The 27,062-nt window shown below is 31.2% G+C and overlaps 1 protein-coding gene across 1 annotated transcript; it reads right to left on the bottom strand.

Annotated features, from left to right (window-relative positions):
* LOC143080657 (ribosome assembly protein METTL17, mitochondrial-like) lies at positions 1–27,045 on the bottom strand. Its single transcript, XM_076256626.1, has 15 exons — positions 26,930–27,045; positions 18,972–19,134; positions 17,520–17,651; positions 16,261–16,378; positions 15,260–15,341; positions 14,602–14,675; positions 11,124–11,224; positions 8,260–8,330; positions 7,592–7,699; positions 5,677–5,745; positions 4,308–4,355; positions 3,496–3,588; positions 3,195–3,264; positions 976–1,096; positions 1–344 (listed from the first exon to the last, which is right to left on the bottom strand). Exons 1-15 carry the CDS (start codon positions 27,023–27,025, stop codon positions 23–25), a joined length of 1,668 nt encoding a protein of 555 aa, XP_076112741.1. The 5' UTR covers positions 27,026–27,045; the 3' UTR covers positions 1–22.
* Positions 27,046–27,062: the final 17 nt, after the last annotated feature.

The raw sequence follows: 27,062 nt of genomic DNA, 5'->3' as shown, positions 1-27,062 counted from the left end.
TATTTTTCAACTTGAATTTTAATCATGTTAAAATGTTGTTTGGTTTTGTGGAAAAATTTCCAGTATCACTATGTTCCTCTAACTCAGAATCACTTTCATGTCCTTCCATATCTCCAACTGATTCGGTCACTTCACTGGAGCTGGTGATTTCTTCTGATGATACATTTTCTGGGTTATCTCTCTTTGTTTGTGAATCTCGTAAGTTTCCTAATTCATTCTCATCCCCTTCTGACAATAATTGTTTGTATTTCATCAATCTTTGATGCTTTTTAGTTGATTCATTTGTATATATCACAGGGAGACAATCTCCTAACTTTGAATTCTTGACACAGGCGTATAATTCCCTAAAAGTAGCAATTAAAATGTAGTTTTTTTTAGACTTTTCAACATATTATCATGAATAATTAAAAAAAAGATCACAGTAAAACTTATGCTTCAATGAATAATTTCTCAACGGACATAAGCAATTTTAGGAATACTACGTGTTATAACGAAATGTCTAAAATATAATAACATTAATATCCTTCTTATTTTTATTACTTTGTTTAAATGTTTTTGCAATTTGGTTCAGGAAGGTAATATAAAACTAAACCCCTTTTAATATTTCCTACAAAGGCATACAAATGGCATTGGCTGAAAATTGATCTATGTGAAAGAAATGATAGTATTCCATTAACTTAATCAATTCTAAAGTCTTTGCTTTGAACCCACAACCTCTTGCACTTTGAGAATGGAAATGGGCAATGCGTCAAAGAGACAACAACCCTACCATAGAGCAGACAACATAGTGCACACAAGACAATTGATGTCGTAACTGCATTTTGGATATTTCTGTTATTAGGTTGCTGTCTTATCAATTTTCACCTTAACATATACTAACCACATCTTTCTCCCTTAGACAATATGAAAAGTGTCCAAAGTTCTGATTTAAAAAAAAATCTAATCTAAACGTTTCTAACAGGTTTTTATACATACTTTGAGTGTTTTTTCTTTGTAACTATTATATGATCCAACTGTCCTGTTGGACAACAAATTCTACAGTGTATATGTTTATTGGCAAAGGTAGAGTTAGCAACAAGACGAGGCCATCGTACACCTGAAAATAAAGGAAGGATGTCAATATAATATCCAAACAAGTACTTTTTATTGTAAATTACAGTAAATCATTTTTTTAATCTGCATCTTAAACATCTAACCCTTCTGGAGCACCTGAGACCCCTCCCCCTTTTTTCTTGTGGGGTTTAGTGTTGCTCAGTCTTTAGTTATCCATGTTGTGATTTGTGTAGAAAGTGGGTTTGTCGATTTATTTTTGATGTATGTGCTTGAAATGTCCCTCTGGTATCTTTTGCCCCTCTTTTATACAACTTCATATATATTTGTTGTTTCTATGAATATTCTTTTTCTGTATAAAGAATTTTCTTAAGAAAGGATGTATAATATTTTTCAATTTTAACAATTAGGTTTAAAACATTTTTCTAAATATATTAAACAAACAACTGCCAGCAATGCCATTTTACTACAAATTTTCATTCACATTTTCAATGAGACATTTCTTAACTGATTATTGACTGATTAGATCTAGATGTGTTCTTTGACATATTGTTTGTTTTTCCATATATTATTGTTTTGTGAACATCTATACCATTTTAATAAATCAATATTTGTTTTTATTTATTTCAAGCTTCTTTTACTGATCCTTACTAGCAAATTAATTTTTATTTTAACAATTGAAAGTGACTTCACTACATATAATTGGGATGCATATGGAAACAATCCCTGTGAATAACTTTTTTAAAAAACTTTCTATCTTTACCATAGGAGATACAGACAGACTGATCACAATGTGGCTGGGCCCTAACAATTTATCCATCTAAATTGCTAGTTTGGGTTTAACATTTCACAGTGTAAATTTTTCAGTGGACGTTGATAACATTCAATACTATTTATTTGAGAATTATGGGGGGTTCAACTACTATTTTTCTAAAATAAATACAACCTGTCATTACTGAAAACTGAATTATCAGGTACATAAATTAAATTATACTATAATTAAGTCTTTCCACTTTTCTGTGGAAAGACCTATTGTTTTTCTTCTTCTGATTTTTTTTTTTTTTTTCTTCCACCAAATTTTGTTCTTGCGATAAACATTTGTTTCGCAATATGTCGCTTAGATATTTGGTATATGATATCGAACAGTTTATGCGCTTTTGAAATTTACCCTGCGTAACCGAATACTTTTCTTTGTAGAAGTTATCTCCCCAAACACTGTTTTCCTTGTGTCCACAACTCCTTCGCAACCGTAAAAGATTACTACAAATTTATTTTATAAAATTGCTCGTTATATCCTTCGCATGATTTGTCCAATTTCGACCGAAGCAATATGAACGCTCCATATGAGAGTTATTTCCCTTTTTGTATTCGAAATTTTAAAATGTATTTTAAACTGGAACACTATAAGTGATAGAGACCTAGGATCTTTTGATTTGAGGTCCTTGGTCCAAAAATATGAAAATTAGATCAAGGTCAAAGGTCAAGGTCATATTCTAATTTTTGAATTTGTCTTATTTTCACTCATTTTCATTAACCTTATAAGATATCGACAAATTATTTTGTATAAATTGTTAGTTGCGACATGTGGTAACTAAATAGTTTTAGTTGAAAGGGTGCGTAAACAATGAATGGGAGTTTTAGCCCCTATCATATCTTAAATTATGTTTAAAGTGATATAACTTATTAACCATACATATTAGAGACTAGGGTCTTTTGATTTGAAATCCTCAGTTTGTGACCTTGAAATTGAGGTCAAGGTCATAGGTTAATTTGACGTTCTAGATTTTGACCTTTGCTTTAAATTCATATCTATACATCATAAAGCCATATGAACTGACATTTTAGACTGATTTTTTATATTTTAATATCAAAATAGATATTAACTGGTGGAAAGACCAGTGATTAATTGTGATAGTCCTTGTTTAATACCTACATGAAGGTAACATTTCATAAAATGAAAACTAATTGTAATCAGCTATAGGAGAAGGAGATAAGGTGCAATGCTAGGCAATGTTGTAGTAGAAATAAGTAGTATAGGTACAGTTTCAAGCCCTGTATGGGGAGCAAGTGAATAATCAGATCTCTTTAATTTAATTTTCTAGGCACTATATATATGTATATACTACTCTTTATAGAATACTTGCTTTCTACATGTTCTTTGGTCTTTTTTAATATCACAAAGGTATATCTTTCACTAGTTTTATCTACCTTTTTCTGAAGAAAAAAAGAATCAATAAACAACATTAGATGTAAATAATATGTACAAATTATCATTCCACTGAGGCAGACTTTTCGTTACATGATACCTTAAGCTTTTTTCAAGGTCACCAAAACTATAAATTTTAATATTGACAAATGCTGCAGATTTGGAACACAACTGGTTATTTCATTATTTACTTGTTTGTTTGACATTTTCTGAATTTTTTACTACATAAGTAAACTTACCGCAACTTGCTCTAGAGGTTTAAAGTCTGCAACAAAATAGCATGGTACTTTGTGTGCTAGTTTGAATTTGGGACATGGCATATCATGTGGACACTAAAACATAAATATTGTATCAATTTAACACTGTTCTCTACAATAATTGCCAACAGTTATTTACAAACTGATTGTTTATTTTAAAAGACAGTTTATTCCCTTACCTATATGATCATAAATTTCAAATGCACATAACTTATTTTCTTTCTTCAATAAATTTTTACTTGTATTATGCATTTTCATTACGTTTTACAATCAATATGACAAAACTTATTTACAAATATTTTTTTTATTTTCAAAAGCTCAAATTTAAATTCAATGATAAAAATTATTAATGTACCTTCTAGAAATTATATATTTCATAGAAAGTCCCTTGGTTCACAGTTAATTTAAAAAAAGTCATATCATTTATACAGTAACTAGTTGTGTTTATTTCCTAAATATAGCAACACGGCTATGATTTTCTACACAGTCAGGGGTTCATTAAGGGATACAAATAAATTTGACATTGTTACTAGTTAAAAAGCTGGCAATGTATTAATTTAAGTTGCAGTATAAAAAACAATATTATGTCAAAGTTATAAAAATATAAACTTTTTTTGTATTCGGCACAAAACTGGGGAAGGTCTCGGTAGAACCTGGCCCTTCCCCAGTTTCTTAGCCTCATACAAAAAAGTTTATATTTTTCTGATATTGACCTAATATTGTATATTTATTTATATCTCAAATTAATGATTTAAATATTGAGGTTATATATGTAGTCAGTATTAAAAACTTACAGGTGCAAACACGGTGGCTTTTTTATCTGTTTCTTCTTCAGTGGGAATCTATATTTTAAAATAACATTAATGTCAAAGGTTAAACAATCATAACATATACTCTAAACAAAATTTGTTAATTTGTTGTCAGGATTTTTCTACATAGAATCATAACTGATACCCTTGAGTGCACTTGAAATGTAGAATTTATTTCATATTTGAATCAGAGAACATGTTTGCTTATACATACATAAATGTATATTTAAAATATATATATTTGTTTTTCTACACTTCAAAGAATGACAACCAATAGCAACAAAACACATTCTTGAAAATGTTTATAGATGGTACGACTGTTACATATATTAAAGTGTATAGTGTAAGTTCGACATTTAAGGCATGCTATTATCAATGGAAATCTCCAACAATAACAAGTGATAAAAAATTATCTTAATTCATGTACACAATATGGTATAATACTTTTAGCAAAAATTAAAATATGTTTTTTATTTCTATGTACATTGGGTCAAATTTGTTTTGTTACTGTTCAATAATAACCATCACATTATTTTCTAGAATAAATGTATATTCTTATGCAATCTTAATGTAACAATTTTTTTCATTGGCTAAAAGTTACCGTCAAATCCACAGTTGACCAGACATAACTAAGGATGGACAACCATTTTGAAATGATTGGATCAACAAATATTCTATTACTGTAATATTATCAAAAATAAAACACCACCTACCTCGAATTCGCTGTTTTAATGTGATTTTATCCGAATTGGAATCGTTGAGGTAACATAATAACCTCCAGTTTGTAAGTTTTCATTTGTATTGCGTCACGTTTAGCTATGACGTCTTAGCGCCAAGATCATTCATGAAGTTTCAGATTTTTTTTTGTATGCCAAATTTATTATTTTTTTCAAGCTTTAACGCATTACTTCTTTTTGTGATGCATTACAATCGGAATTACAGTACTGTAGTTGAAGAGTTGCCACCATCAATTTTGATTTGACAGTTGCAAATCTCCGTTTTACTGTCTTCGCTATGCGTCGCCAGTAAAACTGCATTTGCAACCGTCAAATCGACAATTGACGGTGGCAACTCTTCAACTACAGTACTGTTATTCCTTAATTAGCCTAAGAACATGCAGCTTAAGTACTCTCGTTTCTGCTGAGAAATCCATTGTTAATAGTTTACTTATAAGCTAGATATCTAAATACTGCTTATAAATATGAAAGAAAACTGTAAAAGATGCATTGGTCAGGATACATATGTGACAGGCTTCTCAATTCAGATTATGCTAATTTTAAATGAGAGATTCAAAATATTTTTATCTATAAACAAGTTATTTGCCACTTTAAACTACAAAAGTGTAATATCTTACACTTAAGATAAATTCTTTAGCTTCCTGTATTAACCTGTGTCCTACAAATGTACCAATTTCTACTAGCACCTGAAAAAATAACAATGTATGTTAAAAACTAATATGTTCCTTACATTATATTCTGATACAAGGCATGGTAAATTTGTAAAATATCACAGATTTATATTCGTGGATCAGCCAAAAAAAAGCTATGTGTTAATAATGTTCAGGTTCATTCTGTTCATAAAACTCATAAGACATTTCATATTATCTTACCTCCTATAAATGTTTAGGAAAGTAGGAATATGATTAGTCAAAAGCAACTGCATGGAGACCTAATATGAAACCCTACTAACCTCATATGGAATATACAAAGTCTCCACAGAGTTGTTTTTGACAATGTATATTCCATATGAGGTTAGTAGGGGTTCAATATTAGGTAAGGAGTCTGAGCTTATTTCAATACACTATTAGTAGTGGTGCTTCGTCCCTTTATAAAAACAACACAGTGTTGAGGAAAAATCTTTAAAGGTTTCAACAGACTACGCAATCATGATGATGAATGGTTGAATAAATTATTAAAACACATTTAAAAATAACAAGTTCTTATTGTTGGCATTTGTTTTAGTCCATTGGAAGTAGGTTCTTAATACTAACAGTATTGAAGGGTTGATCACTTCTCTAGGCCACTAGTCTAAATATTACAATTTAAAATAGTTGGTAAGATAAAGGAGTAGGTCCGGTAAGACCCCTTTTTGGCCCCAAAATATAGCAGGTTTACAAAAGTGTTAAAATGTAAACTGTTAGTTATTTATTTGAAAGTAGAATGCTTCTGCTACAATATGGGCTGTTTTTTGACAATATAATGGGTACTAGCATCATTAACTCATGCTGAATTACTGAAATCTTCACAATTTTAGCATTTTAGTTAAAATATTGACGGTTTCCATCTTAAATGAAAGTGACCATTTGTGTTCATTCTTAATATTGAAATGTAAGTTGTATATGATGATAATACATACAGATTGAGGATGAACACGGATGCGGCCACTTTCATTTTTGACAAAAACCATTTGAAAAGTGACATTTTTTTGTCATATTTGATTGATTTTTCATATTTAAGGTTGAATCAGAGCGCTTTAATGACTAAATCAGTAAAAATCTTGCACATTAACTAATTGAATCAACTGAAATAGACACTTAAGTGTTTAAAAAGTGTTCAAAATCTTTAGTAAGATGAAATGAAATTTGAAGCCATAATCTGCCCTTACCGTACCTACTCCTTTGTTACATATCGTGCTAGTTCGCCCTCACATCATTGAGTGCCAATAATTCATCGTATACTTATATATAATTTATTTATAATAACTTTAGCTAATATTTTTCTTTTAAACATGTCAATCTATAACGTTAATGAAAATGGAATTTATTTCTGTGAGAGAGTCATGTGTCATTTAACACTTAACACAGTAAAGTTTTTCAGACCTTTAAATTTGACAGATAAAAAAAAATGTGGAAATAAGAATTGGACTGTTTTAGTAGCATTGCAAGTAGTTGAATAATGGTACCAGAGTATTACTATGTGTTCAAGACATCAATCAATAGATCAATAGCCTCTGGCCTTTATTATATATATAATTAGTCTTGTATGATTTTTGAATTTAAAAAAAAAAAATTATATATATATATATATATTTTTGAGTTTAGTAGTGTTATGTCCATTATCACTGAACTAGTATACATTTTTGTTTAGGGGCCAGCTGAAGCCTGATGCCTCTGGGTGCTGGATTTTCTGGCTGCATTGAAGAACCATTGGTGGCCTTTCGGCTGTTGTCTGCTCTTTGGTCAGGTTGTTGTCTCTTTGACATATTCCCCATTTCCATTTAAATTTTATGTTTCTATTAAAAGAGTTAATATATCAGTGATAATTTAATACCAGATAGTCTTCTGTCATATCCCATAGAGACTGCACCATTTTCTGTCTAGCTTCTTTACTTTCACATTCTATTAATGTATAGGCACTCACAACTGTGGAAAAGGAATTCTGAAAAAAAATATATAAAATATTTGGTGATTCGTCAAAAAAAAATTAGACAACACATCATCTTCAAACAATTTTAGAAATAAATTTATATGAATATGAAAGACCAGGCCACTTGACTCCCCCTAAATCCGCCTCTGATTAATATTGTGGACGGCAAGGGTGGAATCTTTCTTTTTAAACAATACTTTTTTCTTCATGATGAACAATACTCACCCAAACAGTAAGAATAGAACTTTTTAAATCATATACCTAATGCCTATGCTATTTCTTTTCATAGACTATACTTAAAGTTACTATATATACACCATTTGCTTAAACCAAAGAGGAAGGTCAAGGTTGGAACCTCATTCTGATCATTACTTACCGTGGGTGGTGATGGTGGGAACTTCTTAAAGAATGTACTCCATTTACCTACACCAATGTGGAGGGTCCAGGTTGGAACCTCATTCTGATCATTACTTACCATGGATGGTGATGGTTGGAACTTCTCAAAGAATACTCCATTTACCTACGCCAATGTGGAGGGTCAAGGTTAGAACCTCATTCTGATCATTACTTACTGTAGATGGTGATGGTTGGAACTTCTTAAAGAATACTCCATTTACATGCATATCTTTCTCTTCATGTCCATCTATAATAAAGAAAATAGTCAAGTTACATAATCAATTCATTTTTGTTCATTGTCAAAATTACTGCTTTATACCAAACTAGTTACATATAACATATAAATTTAAAGAGATGAGATAGGATTACCAATGAGACAATTATCAATAGAAGATCAAAGATCATGAATGTAAAGAACTATAGTTGTTGTATGGTCTTTAAAAATAACTAAAACTCAAACAGTATCGCAGTTGAAGAGCTGCTACCTTAAATAGGCAATTTGACAATTGCAAATGTTCATTAACTGGTGACACATAATGGATGATAATATATAATTTTTATTGTATTTAATAAATTAATAAATATTCTTATTCTTATTCTAACAGAAACACTAAAACAAATATCTGTAAATGTCAGATAACAACTGACTGCAGCAACTTTTCATTTACAGTTCTCTTAGACCCCGTTTACACTTGTACAAAATTGAACATGTTGAATCGATCTTAAAAAGATCAGTTCACTTTTAAATTGCACAAGAAAGATCGATCGAGATCAATCTTATTTAATCCAGTGCATTTACACTACAACATAAAAAGGACCGGTCTGACCTTTTTACCATATATTTCGTAAACAAAAAATCCTAAAAATAGAATATTAAAGGAAATTTTGCATCTCACACATATATGATACAAAATGATGTAGAAAATAGTTTGCTCTTTGGGATTTGGTATGGATTTATTAATTTCTTATATTGGTTAATACATCACAAGTCATAAAACAAAGATATATGTGTAGACCACTCTCACTAAAAAAAGAAGTCAATCATTTGAAGGTGAGTATTTGCAGCAAAGAAATGGAACTTATCTATTTAGAAGATAATCCAAAGTGGAATCTATGTTTACTTTTCCTATTCCATCCATCATTTTGAAACACGTGTATTTTTGGCCGCTGAACATGGGCAGATTTATTTTCATATCTGAATAATAAGTGAATATAATATTTACATAAAAAAAATTGATCCAGATTGATCTAAGCGTTTCAATTAAAAGAAAGATCAATTCAAATAAGATCAACCACTTTAAAACCACCTCTGGAGGTAGACTTTTAAGTCCTTTGGAAGATCAATCTTTTTAAAGCCAACTCTGGAGGTAGCCTTTTAAGTCCTTTGGAAGATCAACCTTTTTAAAGCCACCTCTGGAGGTAGCCTTTTAAGTCCTTTGGATGATCAATCTTTTTAAAGCCACCTCTGGAGGTAGCCTTTTAAGTCCTTTGGATGATCAACCTTTTTAAAGCCACCTCTGGAGGTAGCCTTTTAAGTCCTTTGGATGATCAACCTTTTTAAAGCCAACTCTGGAGGTAGCCTTTTAAGTCCTTTGGATGATCAACCTTTTTAAAGCCACCTCTGGAGGTAGCCTTTTAAGTCCTTTGGATGATCAATCTTTTTAAAGCCACCTCTGGAGGTAGACTTTTAAGTCCTTTGGAAGATCAACCTTGTTAAAGTCACCTCTGGAGGTAGCCTTTTAAGTCCTTTGGATGATCAATCTTTTTAAAGCCAACTCTGGAGGTAGCCTTTTAAGTCCTTTGGAAGATCAACCTTTTTAAAGCCACCTCTGGAGGTAGCCTTTTAAGTCCTTCAGAAGATCAACCATTTTAAAGCCACCTCTGGAGGTAGCCTTTTAAGTCCTTTGGAAGATCAATCTTTTTAAAGCCACCTCTGGAGGTAGACTTTTAAGTCCTTTGGAAGATCAACCTTGTTAAAGTCACCTCTGGAGGTAGCCTTTTAAGTCCTTTGGATGATCAACCTTTTTAAAGCCACCTCTGGAGGTAGCCTTTTAAGTCCTTTGGATGATCAATCTTTTTAAAGCCACCTCTGGAGGTAGCCTTTTAAGTCCTTTGGATGATCAACCTTTTTAAAGCCACCTCTGGAGGTAGCCTTTTAAGTCCTTTGGATGATCAACCTTTTTAAAGCCACCTCTGGAGGTAGACTTTTAAGTCCTTTGGATGATCAATCTTTTTAAAGCCACCTCTGGAGGTAGCCTTTTAAGTCCTTTGGATGATCAACCTTTTTAAAGCCACCTCTGAAGGTAGCCTTTTAAGTCCTTTGGAAGATCAATCTTTTTAAAGCCAACTCTGGAGGTAGCCTTTTAAGTCCTTTGGAAGATCAATCTTTTTAAAGCCAACTCTGGAGGTAGCCTTTTAAGTCCTTTGGAAGATCAACCTTTTTAAAGCCACCTCTGGAGGTAGCCTTTTAAGTCCTTTGGATGATCAACCTTTTTAAAGCCACCTCTGAAGGTAGCCTTTTAAGTCCTTTGGAAGATCAATCTTTTTAAAGCCACCTCTGGAGGTAGCCTTTTAAGTCCTTTGGATGATCAACCTTTTTAAAGCCACCTCTGGAGGTAGCCTTTTAAGTCCTTTGGAAGATCAACCTTTCCCGTTTACATTAGACCAAAGATCGATCTTAAAAAGATCAATCTTAGTAAAGATCGATCTTTTTTGCTAGTGTAAATAGGGTCTTATTCTTAATCTCATTTGTAAAAATAAGATTTTTAAAACCTTTTGAAATATTGGGCCCTCAATGCCATTCAACTTGTACTTTAATTGGACTTTTTAACTATTTGAAGAAGAGTGTCACTGATGAGTCTTTAATTGTAGACCAAACATGTGTCTGGCTTACAAAATGATAAGCTTAAGTGTATTTTGGGTGCTTTTCCTAATAATTTTCGAATGGTACATGATACAAACTGTATATTGGCAAAGTATTGACAATTTGGCAGATTTTATCTAAGAGCCAATTACCACTTTTACTTCAATCCTACTTTACCTTGTAACAGTAATCTTGCAATAGTATTAATATCAACAGAAGGATCCACACAATAATACTGAGATATGTCTCTTTGCCAATCAGGATTATTCTGAGCTGCCCTACAATTTAAATATAAGAGTAACTGCTAAATATACATTATTCAGAAACAAGGAATATACACATACCTGCCAACTGTCACTATTTGCGGGGGATGGTAAATGGACAGAAAGTCACAGGACAAAAAGTCACAATTTATTTGTTGACAATTGTTTTAATATATAAGAGAAATATCTTGAAATATTTACTTTTTAATACATATATTCATATTAAAGTTTAGGAAATATGTCATTATTCTTGAAAAATGAAGATTTATATAATTTTAATCATGCAAAGGATATATTTCTTGGCACCATGAAGCCATTTAAGTGCCAAGCCCCTTTGACATTTTGTTTATTCAACAATTATTTGATCATCTTTGATATTTTTTTGATAAATTTTGTTTACAAAGTTGGTTTATATACAATTGTTCAAGAAAAATACAAAAATACTTTTGTAGAAATAAACGTTTTTTATTCAAAGAAAATAATCAGAAAAAATTAATTGTGACTTTTTGTCCTGTGACTTTTTGTCCGTGACTTTTTGTCTGTGACTTTTTGTCCTGTGACTTTCTGTCCAACATTCGCGGGGGATTTCCCCCATGGAGGCTCCCAAATTGAAATTTTGAAAGAGCAATTGTGTCCACAATTTAAACAAAACAATTAATTTTACAATGACCTTGGGCTTATAAAAGTATGAAGAAGCTAAAAAACAACAACATTAAAATGTATTTGCAGGCCCCCTTGAAGGTTTTTTAGGACTATGACAGCCATCTTGCACGCAAAACCCCCATTGGAATTTTGAAAAGTTGGCAGGTATGTATACATGTACATTGGGATATATCTTTGACATCTCTTTCTAGCTAGTTTCTGCCTACTAGGTTGCACTTTGCAAATGCAGCTGTTTCTCACACCACACCTCTTTTGGGGAGATTTAGAATATTCATAGATAATTAATTTTGTTAACATACTGGTTCCCAGTTCTGATCTGTAGATTGCATCTCATAGTGACATAACTTAGGAATGTTACCAGTAAATATACATGTGAATATTGTTTATATTGAAATCTGTGGTAACCCTACAGTCGAGGCTGGGGTAGTTAAGAAATTTATTTTTAGTTTAAACTCTTAGAAGTTCGGGGCATATAAACATTGAAAATATGCTGCACAGCCCTATATTTTGACCTTTGAAAAAAATAGTAGTGCATATAAACTTACCATTCTAGGATATTATTTTTTTCAAACTTCATAGTCAGGGTTTAAGCTAGGATTTTGAGGGCTTTAGTCACTTTTACGCGCTAATAAAATCAACCTTATTTTGTGTCAAAGCAATGGACCAATGATGTATAGCTTCGTCTTTTGACTTAGTCAGATTTTAAGGGATTGAGGCACCAGCATGATTGGCAGTTATTGTATGATTTGACTGTATTGGCCATTATCATGAAAGATTCTGACATGGAATCCAGAAATTTAGTTCACAATTTCTCTTCAGTTTGTTCCAGGGGTCATTCCTGATAAAGTTGGATTCTATTTTTTTAAACAAGGAATCACAGCAGAAATTAATTTGCAGTGATTATTTCACTGCATTATCATTATCCTTATAAAACGTCTAAGTCGATATTTGGAAATCATTTCTATTAAGTTGGAAATGTATAAAATCCTTTTTGGAACGATTATAATGACTGAAAGGAGGTTGTAAACAAATCAACAATAGATCACGTTTACTACTTTCGGTTTTAAAATGAAACGAAAATGGGAAGTGACACGTGGATAATAAATTCAAAACGAGTCCAGATTAATCAGGAAATTATCATTTTTCGATTTAAATTCCTTTAGTAAGAGATATATATATTTGTCTCTCTCGTTTAATTGATTCTAAATGATTTCGTATTTTACGTTTTAATGTCTATAAATAGTCAAAGGAATACTTTCACGCATGCGTAGAACACAATACAGGAAGCACCTGTCCAACATTTCTCGTGAACTTTTTGAATAAACACATTAAAGTTCTTTATTTTAAATGGAAATTGTCGAAAATTTTTGATGAAAATTTAAATCAAATATGACGAAAATGCCTTCGAATGACGAATCTACGACAAACTAACTTCAGATTGTGATCGTTTGGGAAATATTGCGAACTGTCCAGGTTGTTACATTTTTGATTAAATGACAAAATTATACTCCTGGTTGTTGAAATGCCGACTGACTGATTTTCCTGGGGAAATAATTATGATGGTCATTCAATTATGGGGTTAATTACTAAATTACGGATAAGTGACCCATCTGATGGCGATAAGCGGATTAGTTGTAATCACAACTTGTAACACCTGTTGAAAATGTTAATTACCTGGAGGTCATAAACTTGTCAAAAACATGAAGACAGGTAGATTTATAGTTTTTATTGCGAATTCTTTTTTTACACTTTTAAAATTAAAGTGACGAAATTGATTTGAAATTCTTTCGTCAATGAGAAAACCCTTTCGTAAAATACGAAAGTGACGAGCGCTAGCAAAATCACTGTTCATAGTAAACGTGTTACAGTTTTAGCCATAAAAGGAGTTCCTATGGGAAAATGCATTGTCAATATTTACAGAAATGCAACCTACTAGGATCATTTTAGCTCCTGTACAATACAATTACAGGGTACCTCTGATATATTGATTGTTAATGTTCAATGACAATGCAATTGTAGGATAAAACTGTATGAGGGGATAGGAATAACTTCAATTAGAATTTCATAGATTGTGGTAATTTTATAAAGATAGCCCTATTAATAATGAGATACTCCATATCATAGACAGTCATACTCTATATATAGTTAGTATTAGTATGTAAATTAAAATTCTTGACTAAATTATGGCAATAAAATAACAAAGTCAATGAAACTTTAAAGTATGTCAATTAACTACAAAATGAATTAAGCATTTCTTCAATGAATTTATGACTTTCAATAATTGTATTTACACTCAGAAGTGTAATTGATGCACACAAAAATGTTAACATGGTAAACATTTTTTTCTGTGGATCCATTATTATTGGTTGGATACTAACTTTCGTGGATTTCATGGGTTAAAGGTAACCACAAAATTAAATGTACAACGAATGGCATATTTCATGTAGACTTTTATGCAAATTTCAGCAAAACAACAGAATTGAATATCCATGAACATGCAAGTTTTCCTTGATTCAAGAAAATTGATACCCACAAAATAAGTGAATAATCTAATTCTAATTCTATCACTTATTAATTGAAAGAGTGAACAGTGTATTTCTGGTACATTTGAACTTACCATATAACTGATCCTAGCCCTGATCCATAATTATATAAACTTTTTGGTATGTAATTAGGATCTCTTGTCCAAATCTGAAATAAAAAAAAAAAAAAAAAAATTCTATTGTTACCATATAACTGATCCTAGCCCTGATCCATAATTATATAAACTTTTTGGTATGTAATTAGGATCTCTTGTCCAAATCTGAAATAAAAAAAAAAAAAAAAAAAAAATTCTATTGTCAGTTTTAGTTTTGAGTTAAAAAAAAAATAACTTGACTTTGTACTTTTACTCCAAAGGCCCTAAGAAAAATTCTGAGTATTTAATGTCACCCAATGTACACTATTTACCCCCTAACTAATATTTTCAACAATTTTTGGTTTAGCAATAATCAAAGTCAAAACGTCTCTCACTCAAGACTCAACATAAAAAAAATAAAAAAACCTCCTTCATTACCCATACTGATTTTGTCATCAAGTTACAGTAAACGCATGTATCTTTTTTGTAACTTAATGTTGTTTTTTTGGGGTTTTTTTAATATGAAGAATTATTCAAATAAGTATGATCATTTAATTGTACTAAATTTCTAAATTTGTTTAATTTTTTTTTTAATTAAAATATATCTTTATCAATTTTCAAAAATATTTGCTGATTTGAAAACATTTTTTGTTTAGGAATTGCATTCCATTGCATGTTCTTCTTATGCATAAAAATAGCCCAGTTCATTTGAAATTCTCATTGTATATAAATATTACAAAAGAAATCAAGTATTATATTAGTACACTTACTTCATTCAAGACTTGTAATAAAACAGCATAATTCTGTGCCATTCTAGCCACCATATATTTCATACCACTTTTAGCATCATACCTATACTCAAAATAAAACAAATTACAACAGTCAAAACAAGTTTATTGAAATTCATTATGGTTATTTGCAAACAAAATAATACGAACTTCAACCTTAAAATAAACATATAAATATTGAACCAAAGGAAAGTACTGAAAAATTGGTCACATGCCCTAGAATATTATATTGTTTTATGGTTGGTTCTGATTTCAGTTTAAAAACTACTCACACACACAGATATGATTTAAAGTCCTTAGTCTGAAATCAAATGTCTACTTTGAACACCCAATGCTTATCAATCTACATTTTAACTTTATTAATGTATAACCAAAGATGATTTGTTCTCTCAGATCAATATAAAAACCAACATTTTTAACAGTACACACAAGGTTATAAGTAAATCTCTATGTAACAAGAGAATTGCTGGTGATTTACTTATTTAAAACCTTATCATATATTACCTAGAGAATACACAGAAAGGTATTTTACAAAGAATCTTTAACAGTATTACCAATGTTGATATTGACAAATAAATGGCCACAAAAAGTGATAAATACCTTATCACTATTTGGAAATCTGTGCTGCTTGACCCCCAGAATATGCACTACTTGAGTTATTGACTGTAACAATCATTTTTCCATTCTGGTGTCAGATATTTTCCATACACCTTATCGCTAATCCCGACTGTCCCAGCTGCTTGAACTTTTGACTTCATACAACAATCACTTTTTCATTGTGGAATCAGATATTTTGTTTTATAACGTCAAAATTTTACGAGAACCTGTGTGATATCCAGAAAGGGTAGACAAATAGTGATAAGGTGTATAATGACGTAAAAATTTGATGGGAACCTTTGTTGTGTCCAGTAATGATGGCCTAATATTAATAATGTGAATTAAGTATGCTACATGAAACAAGAATTCAGACTTTATGTACTTACTGTTTACTTTTCCAATGGGACAAATGTTTTAGTTTTAATTCCACTTCAACTCTTCTCTCTAGTTCATTCATATAGTCTGTTTCTTTGTCAGATGAAATGGAGCCATGTTTATTTTTATCTGTATCATAAACATGATAAAATATTGCTATTAAGATATTTATTGTATAACAGTATTTAATTTATAATCTACAACATAATGGAAGACTTATATCATTTCTTGTCTATTTATAGTATTATGTGAAGAAAGCTTAAAATAAAGTTGGTTTGCTTATTGTAAATTCAGAAATTATTGCCATGTGTTTATTACTGTGAAAAATGTGACATGGTTATATTGTAAATTCAGAAATTATTGCCATAAGTTTATTACTGTGAAAAATGCGACATGGTTATATTGTAAATTCAGAAATTATTGCTATAAGTTTATTACTGTGAAAAATGCGACATGGTTATACTGTAAATTCAGAAATTATTGCCATAAGTTTATTACTGTGAAAAATGCGACATGGTTATACTGTAAATTCAGAAATTATTGCCATAAGTTTATTACTGTGAAAAATGCGACATGGTTATACTGTAAATTCAGAAATTATTGCCATAAGTTTATTACTGTGAAAAATGCGACATGGTTATACTGTAAATTCAGAAATTATTGCCATAAGTTTATTACTGTGAAAAATGCGACATGGTTATACTGTAAATTCAGAAATTATTGCCATAAGTTTATTACTGTGAAAAATGCGACATGGTTATACTGTAAATTCAGAAATTATTGCCTGCATTTATTATTGTAATTTTGTCACTTTTATGTGTATTGAGAAAAGTCCGGTTTAATTCATATAAAAAATTTCAAAAAATGCAAGTTTAAATTATTTTGATATTTTTCGCAATAATAAAAACACCGCAATAATTTCTGAATTTACAGTAATCACAATAATTCAAACTCACATTTTGAGAATTTTTATATGAACTTAACAGGGTTTTTCTCAATATCACAAAAATTTAAATCACATTTTTGTCTAAAATGACAAAATCACACACGCAATTATTTCTGAATTTGCAGTACTCTATATAACCGCATGCATGACATGTTTTCTGTGAACATATCAATTGTTCTCATACTTCAGCTTATTAATCTTTAATACAAACAGAACGAATAAACAAAATCAAACTGATTAAAAAAGAGATTCATCTTAGTGCCTATAATTTCAATTTCAGTTATTAAAATGCAATAAAATACATCTTTTTGTAATTGTTCTTACCTTTTTCCAAGATTTTTTGTCTAATAATATTCTTTCTTTCCATTACACCGGTTCTTTCCATTGGCATTTGTCGTGTTATTAAACTAGTATTTAACTTTCTTGAGTCACTAATAATACTTTGCGTTCCATACTCTGAAAATATGTTAAATTAGGGGTTTTATTCATGCACTCTAACACTTGAAATTTCATCAAATAGAACATACTGCTATATAACAATTAAGTGAAATTTCTTTTACAAAACATACAATATATATGAACCATTAAAATGATAAAAAACTAAAAATTGAAAATTGTGAAAATAACGTTAACCATGTTAACCGTCTATGAAAATATAGACTTTATAGAAACCAGTATCATAAACAAGAAAAAACTGCTAAAATTTAAATCTTAAACCTAGAAGTCCTAATCTGCTAATGGCAACCTCCCACATCAATTATTTTTTTTAATTTGCCTACTTAAAAGCAGTTATACATATATAAACAATACATGCTGGCAGTTACTGAGGACAAACATGTAATGTAGACATGGTAGAAGTACCTAATCTGAAAGCTGATCTAAATTAATGCATTATCTTTCTTCAAATGCAACAATTATACAATCAATTAGTGTTTCATGCAGCTTTTGAAATAGGCAGGGTAATTTTTTTTTCTCTCAGAGGGAACCCTTAGCACATTGGCTTCTAGACTTAGACAATAGATTGAATCTTGATCATGTTGATAGTGCAACAATTTCATATAAATCAATAACTCCAGTTATAAACTTAAATATAAGATCAATGCAGCTGATTGTCTAAGGATGTGTTGTGATAATGGACTTTACAAGACCAAGAGCATAAGCATTACTTTTAGATGCACAAAAGAAGTGCCAATTACCATGATAACCTTTTAGATCTCACATGTTTATAATACCAATCAAAGCTTCCTTGGCCCATAACTGTACAAAATGTATTAGACTATTCAAGGATTTGTATATCATGTATAAAGCAAGATTAACCCTACATATTCTTGTGATTCATTCATTTTTTTCTCTCTATCTAATTCTGTGATATTTTGTTTTTCTTTGAAGTTTGTTGATTTTTTGTACTAATCAAACTATCTCAACTATATATAATCAGTAACTTCAATCTTATAGATAACAACAGAATCAAAGCCGTTGTAAATTCACACTAAATCTTACTACTCAACCATGTCAACCAAACAAATAGTATAAATTAAAAAAATATAAACAAACAACTGATTGTTTACGTAATCAGTGTTAATGTTATTCCAATGGATTGTAAAATTATAACTCAAACGATAACCTGGTTCCCTGTTAACATGTTTAAATTGTCTACATTTTAAATTCGTTGAGAAACAAAATCATTGTTGTCCTTATTAGTTTTGTGTATTTGTTCTCTGTCCATGCTGTCCCTTCAAAACTATTCAAACATAATTACGAAATTTAATAATATACTTTTAACTAATAAATCCACAGCTTTCTCCAGTCTTATCGGTACAACAACAGTCTTTAATCTCATTATCCCCGGATTTTTCCGAGCTTTCATTTCACCATCTTTCATCCTGTTTAATATAGCGGGATCCATTGGAAGTTCGTTTTCTTTTACACTTCTTACATCCTGCAAAAAAATAAAAGAAGACAGTTTTTTTATTAGCACTTCAGCAATCGGTTGGTCGTTTCGGCACCAAATATAATTCTATTTTTTGTTTCATGTATTCACATAATTTTGGAGAAAACTTATTATCTCAGAGATTAATCAAAATGATACATTTCATACATATGTACATCATTAAATATTATGTACAATGTAAATGTTATTAAGCAATTAAAATACACAATAAAACAGTCATTGTCAGTTGGTTTGCTGTACTTAATACTCTCACTATTTTATTATTGATGTTAAACTAAATTCATTCATCAAATTTTATATATATTATATATCTAAAAGGAATAACATAAATAATGATGGGCCTTTGGCACCAATTTGTAATGTTTAATAGCACTGTGTAGTTGTCATGAAATAGAAGTTCTTTTATAATTTTAGTTCCACTAGGACATTCTCATTATTGATTAATTATGTATTGGAACTTCTGTTTTGCTGACAAAAATATTTTGAAACCTCAGGTGAAAATATCTAAAATTAAACTAGATGTGTCAAAACGACACGAATGGCCTCGTTCCAAAAATTTGAAAAATCTGCAATTTCAACAACACATGCGGACACTAACAAGATGGTAGTCTCACATATACAAAATCTGCTCAAAATCTAAAGGCCTTAAAAAAAACCATATAGCTGAGATTTTCAACAGTTTCTCAGTCCAAAGCCCGTAATTTGGACAAAAATTAGTGAAGCGGAAGGAAACTTAAACTTGATCTGTAACTCATCATGGTTAACTTACATACATGTACCAAAAATCAGTCCAATATCTGAAAGCGTTTTGAAAAAAAGTCTGTATAACTGTGATTTTCAACAATTATCAAAGTCCAAAGCCCGTAATTTCGACAAAAACTAGTGAAGCGGAACGAAACTCAAACTTGATCTGTAACTCATCATGGTTAACTCACATACCAAAAATAAGTCCAATATCTAAAGCTGTTTAGAAAAAAACCTGTATAATGGTTTGTTGCGGAATGACGGAATTTCAATATTACGGAATTTCGGAATTACGGAATTACGGAATTTCAGAATTATGGAATTACGGAATTTCGGAATTACAGAATTTCGGACAAGGGTAAAACTAAATGTCCCCGACAACTTTGTTGCGGGGCCATAAAAAAAAGCCTTCAGTAGGTTACTAGCAACATAGTGTCAATGAATGTTAATCATGATCATGATGATTTACCACGTTTCGGTTTGACCAGTCATAAAATTAGTAATACACAGTTAGGAAAAAAACTATAAATTGACACTCATAATTTTTAACCACTATTCTTTTCCTTCTTTTCTGAAAAATAAGGCTTTATATATATGTGTATATTTATTGAAAGAGCAAGAGTGATAATGGTGAAAAATTCTCTTTTTGGTGTAAATATAGTAACAATCTGCATTTATTTGATACAAAATATTGCAAAAATAATTAAAAGGGTGTGAAAATGTCACAAAAGTCCCCATAATTGGGTCAAACAAAAGAATAGGTTTGTTTGCCCTACCTACCCAAAAAATAGCTGCAGACTCAAAATCTTTTATTGACCTGATGTGATTTTTTAATCAGATATGCATGAATATGATGAAGACTTCTAAACATCCAACATGTCCATGATGTCCAATACTTAAATTTCTCTTTGTCAAAAAAAGAAAAAGAAAATGCCTACCTACCTAACTGTCTCCATGTTTGGGTAGGGTTTGGACAAACCAAAATATTTTTTAGTGTGGCCTTTGGTCCAAAGGAAAATTTCAATACATTAGAATGATACCTTTCCTGAAACCATAGGCATTTATCTATCAAAAGGTAAAAAAAAATTCATATATGCATTTCTGCTTGTTTTTTTTTCTTCATAAAATTGAATTAAAAAGTTAAAGGGTTAATTCTAAATCTTTATCATATTTATTGGAAAATACTACAAACATTTCTGGACATTTGGGCTGAACAAATGAAAAAAATAAAACAGATAAATGACCTCTATAAGACTACATGTTTAACATGCACATGATAAAAACAATCTTGATGTTCGTATAAACCCACTTAAGGAAGGCTACATATAAATTATTATTCAACTATCTAAAAATCAATTTCATTGTTCAAAAACTTTCATATTTAAAAAATTCACCATTACCAAAATGGGAAACTGAATTTCTAGCCATGCTAAGTGTGTATTGCTAACATACCAAATGCTGATTTGAACAGGTGCTAAAGTAACTAGAAAAGCCTCTTCACTGTTAACATGGTTAATTTGGCAATATTGAATAAGGGGCAGATTTTCTTAAAGGAAGGTAAAAATGGTCTAAAAAATACAGGAAAACATCATTTAATTATTGTTAAACCATGTAAACAGAGCAGTTGCTTGGAAACAGGCTTAGGGTTTCCCATACTACATGTATCATACTATTTCCACCTCTTTCGAAAACAAATTTGCTCCCCTATTCAATATGGCCGAACTAACTGTGAAGTTACCTACATTGTATAAAATTGAGGAAATGGGGAATTTGTCAAAGAGAAAACAACCTGACCATAGCTCAGCAGACAACAGCCAAAGACAACCAATGGGTCTTCAAAGCAGCGAAAAATGTATGTTTGTTTATAAATGTCATAGATATAAGATTTTTTGTGTTTTAAAGCCACTTTTAGGCACATGTTTAGGAGCTGCGAAGGTACAGTAGAATCTGTGTACACTCCCTACATGCCCTATCTTGATTAACTTTATTACAACAAAAAAGTCAATGTTTACAAGGACAGGTGCAAGACAAGTTGGCCAGGAGACAACTAAGACCGTCTTCATTAAAGTCTACTGGGACAGTCTATGAAGACAACTCGGACCGTCAATAAGAAAACGTGGACCGTCAATTAGACAACTGGGACCGTCTATAATAACAACTCAGACTAAGTATAAAATAAGACTTTTGATGAAATAAATGATTTAAGGGTGAAAGCTATATGTCTGATGAAAGTTTTACAGTCAATTTATATAAATAACAATAACTCGCACTTTCTATGAAGCGATGCCTATATAGCAGTCAGAGCTCAGACATAAATAAGTCTGAATCTGCTTTTGACTCACAGAGGTCTAAATTTGTAAGTTTTAAGATTTGTCTCCCTTTAATGCAAGACAAAATACGACTTTAATAAGTCAAATATTGTTAAGCAAGAAATAATTGACCAGAATCAAAAAGTTGCAAATATCGACTTCTACAAGTCGATAAGTGATCAAAATTGGTTAACTTCAAGACCCACGCATATTTATAAGGAGGTCATGCATCTAAATCAAATAATGACAACATTGAAAGACAATGCTTTGTCTTCTAAAGAAAAATATGAATGAGAGTCTAAAAAATCGGAGATAATGTTAATTAACCTTACAATGCAACCACCTGGAACCACACTTAATGAGGTAAAACATCTGTGTTTAGGGAGGATGTTCTATTAGACAATTACATATAGATAGCTCAAGTCCTTGTGAACTCTCAGACAGGTTTTTGCTGTCATAGGTGGTGTTGTTTGGCCACCAAGTGAAATTAAGTTTTTTCATCAACATAAATAGACCTAAACAAGTCTGTCATTTTCTGACTTAGATAAGTCTAAAATTGAAAACACATTTTTATGATGAATACATGTTTTGACTTCTTTAAGTCGAAAACAAAAATCGACTTGTTTATGTCTGAGCTCTGACTGTATAGACAATTTAGCATGTTGAGTGTTGTAGATGATCCGAGTTGGGGTTTTTTATTTTTGCAAAGTCAGTAACATGGCGAAATGATGTTGCAATCTAAAATATATTGTTTAATAATTTATAATAATTCATGTATAGTTTAAATCCTCCTTTAACACTTTGGCTGTGTAATCCTTATAGACGATCCGAGTTGTCTTATTGACAGTCTGAGTTGTCTTCTTATACGGTCTGAATTGGTTTTTTTAGATGGTCAGAGTGGACGTGGTCCGACCTGTCTTTGGGCCAAGTTGTCCTGCATTTGACAAGGACATTTGGGCCGAGTTGTCCTGCATTCGACAAGGACAATCCACACCTCAAAACGAACCTGTACTAGGACACTGGGCAGTCTGTTATTGTGGTGGAGGAAGCCAAAGTACTTGGAGAGAACCACAGGGTTGCTCAGCAGGAATAGACAAACCTAAGAGATATCAGTAGATTGATCTCCTGGTCAAAGTTAATTCTTTTCAAGGTTCTATTACATATATGGACCATAATTTGGTATTCGGACTTTGGTTTCTTTTTGTATCCTTTTTTATAAGTTCTAAAATTTTAACTTTTATTTTGTGGGTTGTGTTGGTGTTAGAATAGTATGAATGGAACAATTGAGTTTTTCGAGAAAAAATTAATACATTTTGATTCACCGTTTACGTGACAGGAAACCAAACAGGAAACCAATCTTTATTTTCTTTATTTTGCACAATATAATTCAAAAGGCATAAATAAACACCATTACTAGTGTTACTTGCTTCATGTTAATATTTAAAATCTATTTTCAATGTTATATTAAAGTTTTTTTTAAACGTGACAGGAAACCATAAGAAACCGAAAGCATTTTTTTAGTTTTATTTTATTGCAAAATCTGCTTAAAATAATCTGAACAGTATACTTTTTCTTAAAATCCATCTTAAATGTAACAGTATTAAAAAACTCCTAAATATGTGCTTGTTTTGAAAACAATTAGTACAATTTATTCAGAATTTTCCATATTTTCTTCATTGATACAGGATACCATAATCGTTGTATCTTGATGTTTTGGCCAAAAAAATATATTTATATTTGGTTTTGAAATTCCAGTTATATAAAATTTATTCCAAATCATTGGCAATGTAAAATTCTTTAAATCCAGTAAAGAAAAAATCTTTTAACTTGGATTTAAAATCTTTAAAATAGGCACCATGTGATATTTGTGACCTGTACACCATCTACATGGTTTCCACATTTTAACCTACTTTAGTGGGCTAAAATCAATAAAGTACTTCCTTTCAAGTCATGCCTGGTAAAAGTTTACTTTTCCTTTGACAAGTTTATTGCGTTTCTGAAAAGTGTTTGCAGAACATGAATAAAAAAAAATAATTAAAAATTGTGACAAAGTTACCAACTTTGTACATTCCTAGTGTAACGGTATATTAACATGCATTTTTCATTTAATTATCTTTATTCACCTAAAATATCCAGTAATATTTACTGCTGAAGCAGAATCAATCCAACGAACATCGGCACCATGATAAGAGACGTAATTTTGATTGAATTTTCCAAGGACCCTTTACATCGTTATTGGGAAACGTAGTGTGTTTAAACGTCGGTCAAATTTGAAATCGATTTTGTCAAGTCATTGGGCATTTATTTTCACACAAGATCGTATGTAACATTATGCACATAGGAATAATAATAGACCCCCGGCGCAATCTCTTTGAAAATTGTAATTTCCTTTTTTAAACAAGTCGAAACAAGTCTACAGATTATGTTTGCTAACATCCCGTTGGAAACAAAAACAATGTTTAGAACTAGTATATCGTATGTCCGGCTGTAAGGGCGTGATCACATGTTAGTCACATGTTTCATGTATGACCAGAAATGATTAGAACTTAAGGACAAAAACAATTTTAATAAATAACTGGACTTCTGTTTCGTGTGAAATGTAACGCATAACGATAACGTCATTTTCTTACTTAATTATTACGAAGATCAAAACAAGAATGTAAATCATCTCTGATTTACCTGTTTGAACATCTCGCGAGAGTTCATATTTGCATATTGTTTTTAAGAATTCTATTACAACAAAGCAGATTACATCATCTAAAATTTGCGTTACGAAATCGGACACAAAAATCACGCCACTGTTCTTACATCTGCTACATAAATACTTATAGTTCTCGGCATTTTCTTCTCACTATTCTTATTGGTCGATGTTCTTTGTTATTTGAAAGCAAAAGTTACGAATTTGCCGGTGACGATTATCTATAAATCAGTCAGCGTTATGCTCTTCGGAAGCAAAAAGTAACGCGAGAAACGACACAAAAATACGGTTGTAGAATCTTTGAAATTCGTATATTTCAATTTTTTTTCTAGGGAAGAGTAGCATACACTTGTATGTTAATAAAAATAATGGCATCTTTAGATGTAGTTACAACTTTTCTTACAGTAATTCAAATTTTATCACTTTTCTATAGTTATAGGAAACCAGTGGCGAATCCAGGGGGGGGTTCCGGGGGTGCGCACCCCCCCTTTATTTTTGCCGATCAATGCATTTGTATCGGGACATATGTTTTGCACCCCCCCTTTGCCCTGGGTGCCCTGGGTTAGCACCCCCCCTTTCGAAAATTCCTGCATCCGCCCCTGGAAACAGAGCCCAATAGCAAATTATGGTCCATATACCAATCATTTGTCAATTGTTAATCCTTGAGTCGTTTGATAATTTATTGGGGAGGTCTGAATATTCAACCAGGAGTGTTGGGGTATGGATAATACAGATATTGAGATAACAAGTATGGAGGAAAACTTGTATGGGGAGAGGTCCCCAAATATGGTAGAAAATTTTTTTTTTAAAAAGAGAAAAAAAAATTAGGGAAAATTTCCCGAATTTTTCATTCTACTAATGAACTCAAAATCGTTAACTTTTTTTTCAGATCTACTTCCTGTTCCAGTATTCCCCGCATTCGCGCAAAAAATCTACTTCCTTTTCTGGTCTTGTTTGCATGAGACTTTGAATAAAATATATACTGATATATTTATCAGTCTAGTAAAATATAAGATTGGAACTCAATACAAATTAATTTTTAATAATTGTTTGATATTCTACTAATGAACTCAAAATCGTTAACTTTTTTTTTCAGATCTACTTCCGTTCCAGTCTTCTTCCTTTTCCGGTCTTGTTTGCATGAGACTTCGAATAAAATGTATATTTATCAACATATCAACAAATATAGAAAGGAATTTAACACCCAATCATTTTTAATAATTGTTTGATATGAAAAATACGTTACCTGGATAACAGCGTTTCTTTGTTTACATTGAATATGACGTCATAAAAAAACGTCACAACTAAATCCCTAACAACAGAACCAATATCGGAAACGTTACGGTATTTCCGTTTCTTTTATCAACATGTTTGAATTAAAAAAAAAATTAATACAGACTTCGTCCCCATTCACAGGTAATGCCTGCCTCATATTAACTTTAAGAACGTCACAGCTAGACTACGTCACAGCTAAATCCCTATCAACCGAACCAAAATCGGAACGTTACGGTATTTCTGTTTCTTTTATCAATATGTTTGAATTAAAAAAAAATAATGCATACAGAGTTCGTCCCCATTCACAGGTTATGCCTGCCTCATATTAAAATTCAGCTGGACATCATGACATGATTGAGGGTAGTAATGCCCTTTACCGTCAGGCGTCAAACGGTCATTTTCGGCTACCGTTAGCGTCAAATTGGTTAAAATTTTACCATGATACATCAAATTATCCTTATCGTGATTCGTTAGAGGTTTCAAATAATTATCATTATCAATATTTTTAGGGAAAAAATTACTGTGATTGGTTAAAATTAGCTGATTTTTTTTTTATCGTCTAAAAGAAAGTGTCATGCGCCAGAAATTACCATTAACATCATTTGACAAGAATTTTTACCGTTATTCGTCATGAAGGTCCCCCATTACCTGACCCTCATGTCATGATTGTGTAACCGAATGTCAGTCCAAGGTAAGGTGGCAAAAAAAAAAAAAATTAACGTGGTTGGTGAAAAAAAATTTGAAACGGATGATTTACCTCTGATGGGTGTATGATTTTGGTCGATTTTTTTCTATATTGTCGAGAAAACAGTTTCCAAGAAGAAACTCTTGCCCTGTGCATGGGGGCTGCCATTTTTCTAAGTTGAATGGAGAGAAAACCCTAGAAAAAA

Source organism: Mytilus galloprovincialis, chromosome 6 (assembly GCF_965363235.1).
Source record: "Mytilus galloprovincialis chromosome 6, xbMytGall1.hap1.1, whole genome shotgun sequence".
NCBI lineage: Eukaryota > Metazoa > Mollusca > Bivalvia > Mytilida > Mytilidae > Mytilus > Mytilus galloprovincialis.
The sequence above is the reverse complement of the archived record's forward strand: the minus strand, read 5'-3'. Positions and strand labels throughout refer to the sequence as shown.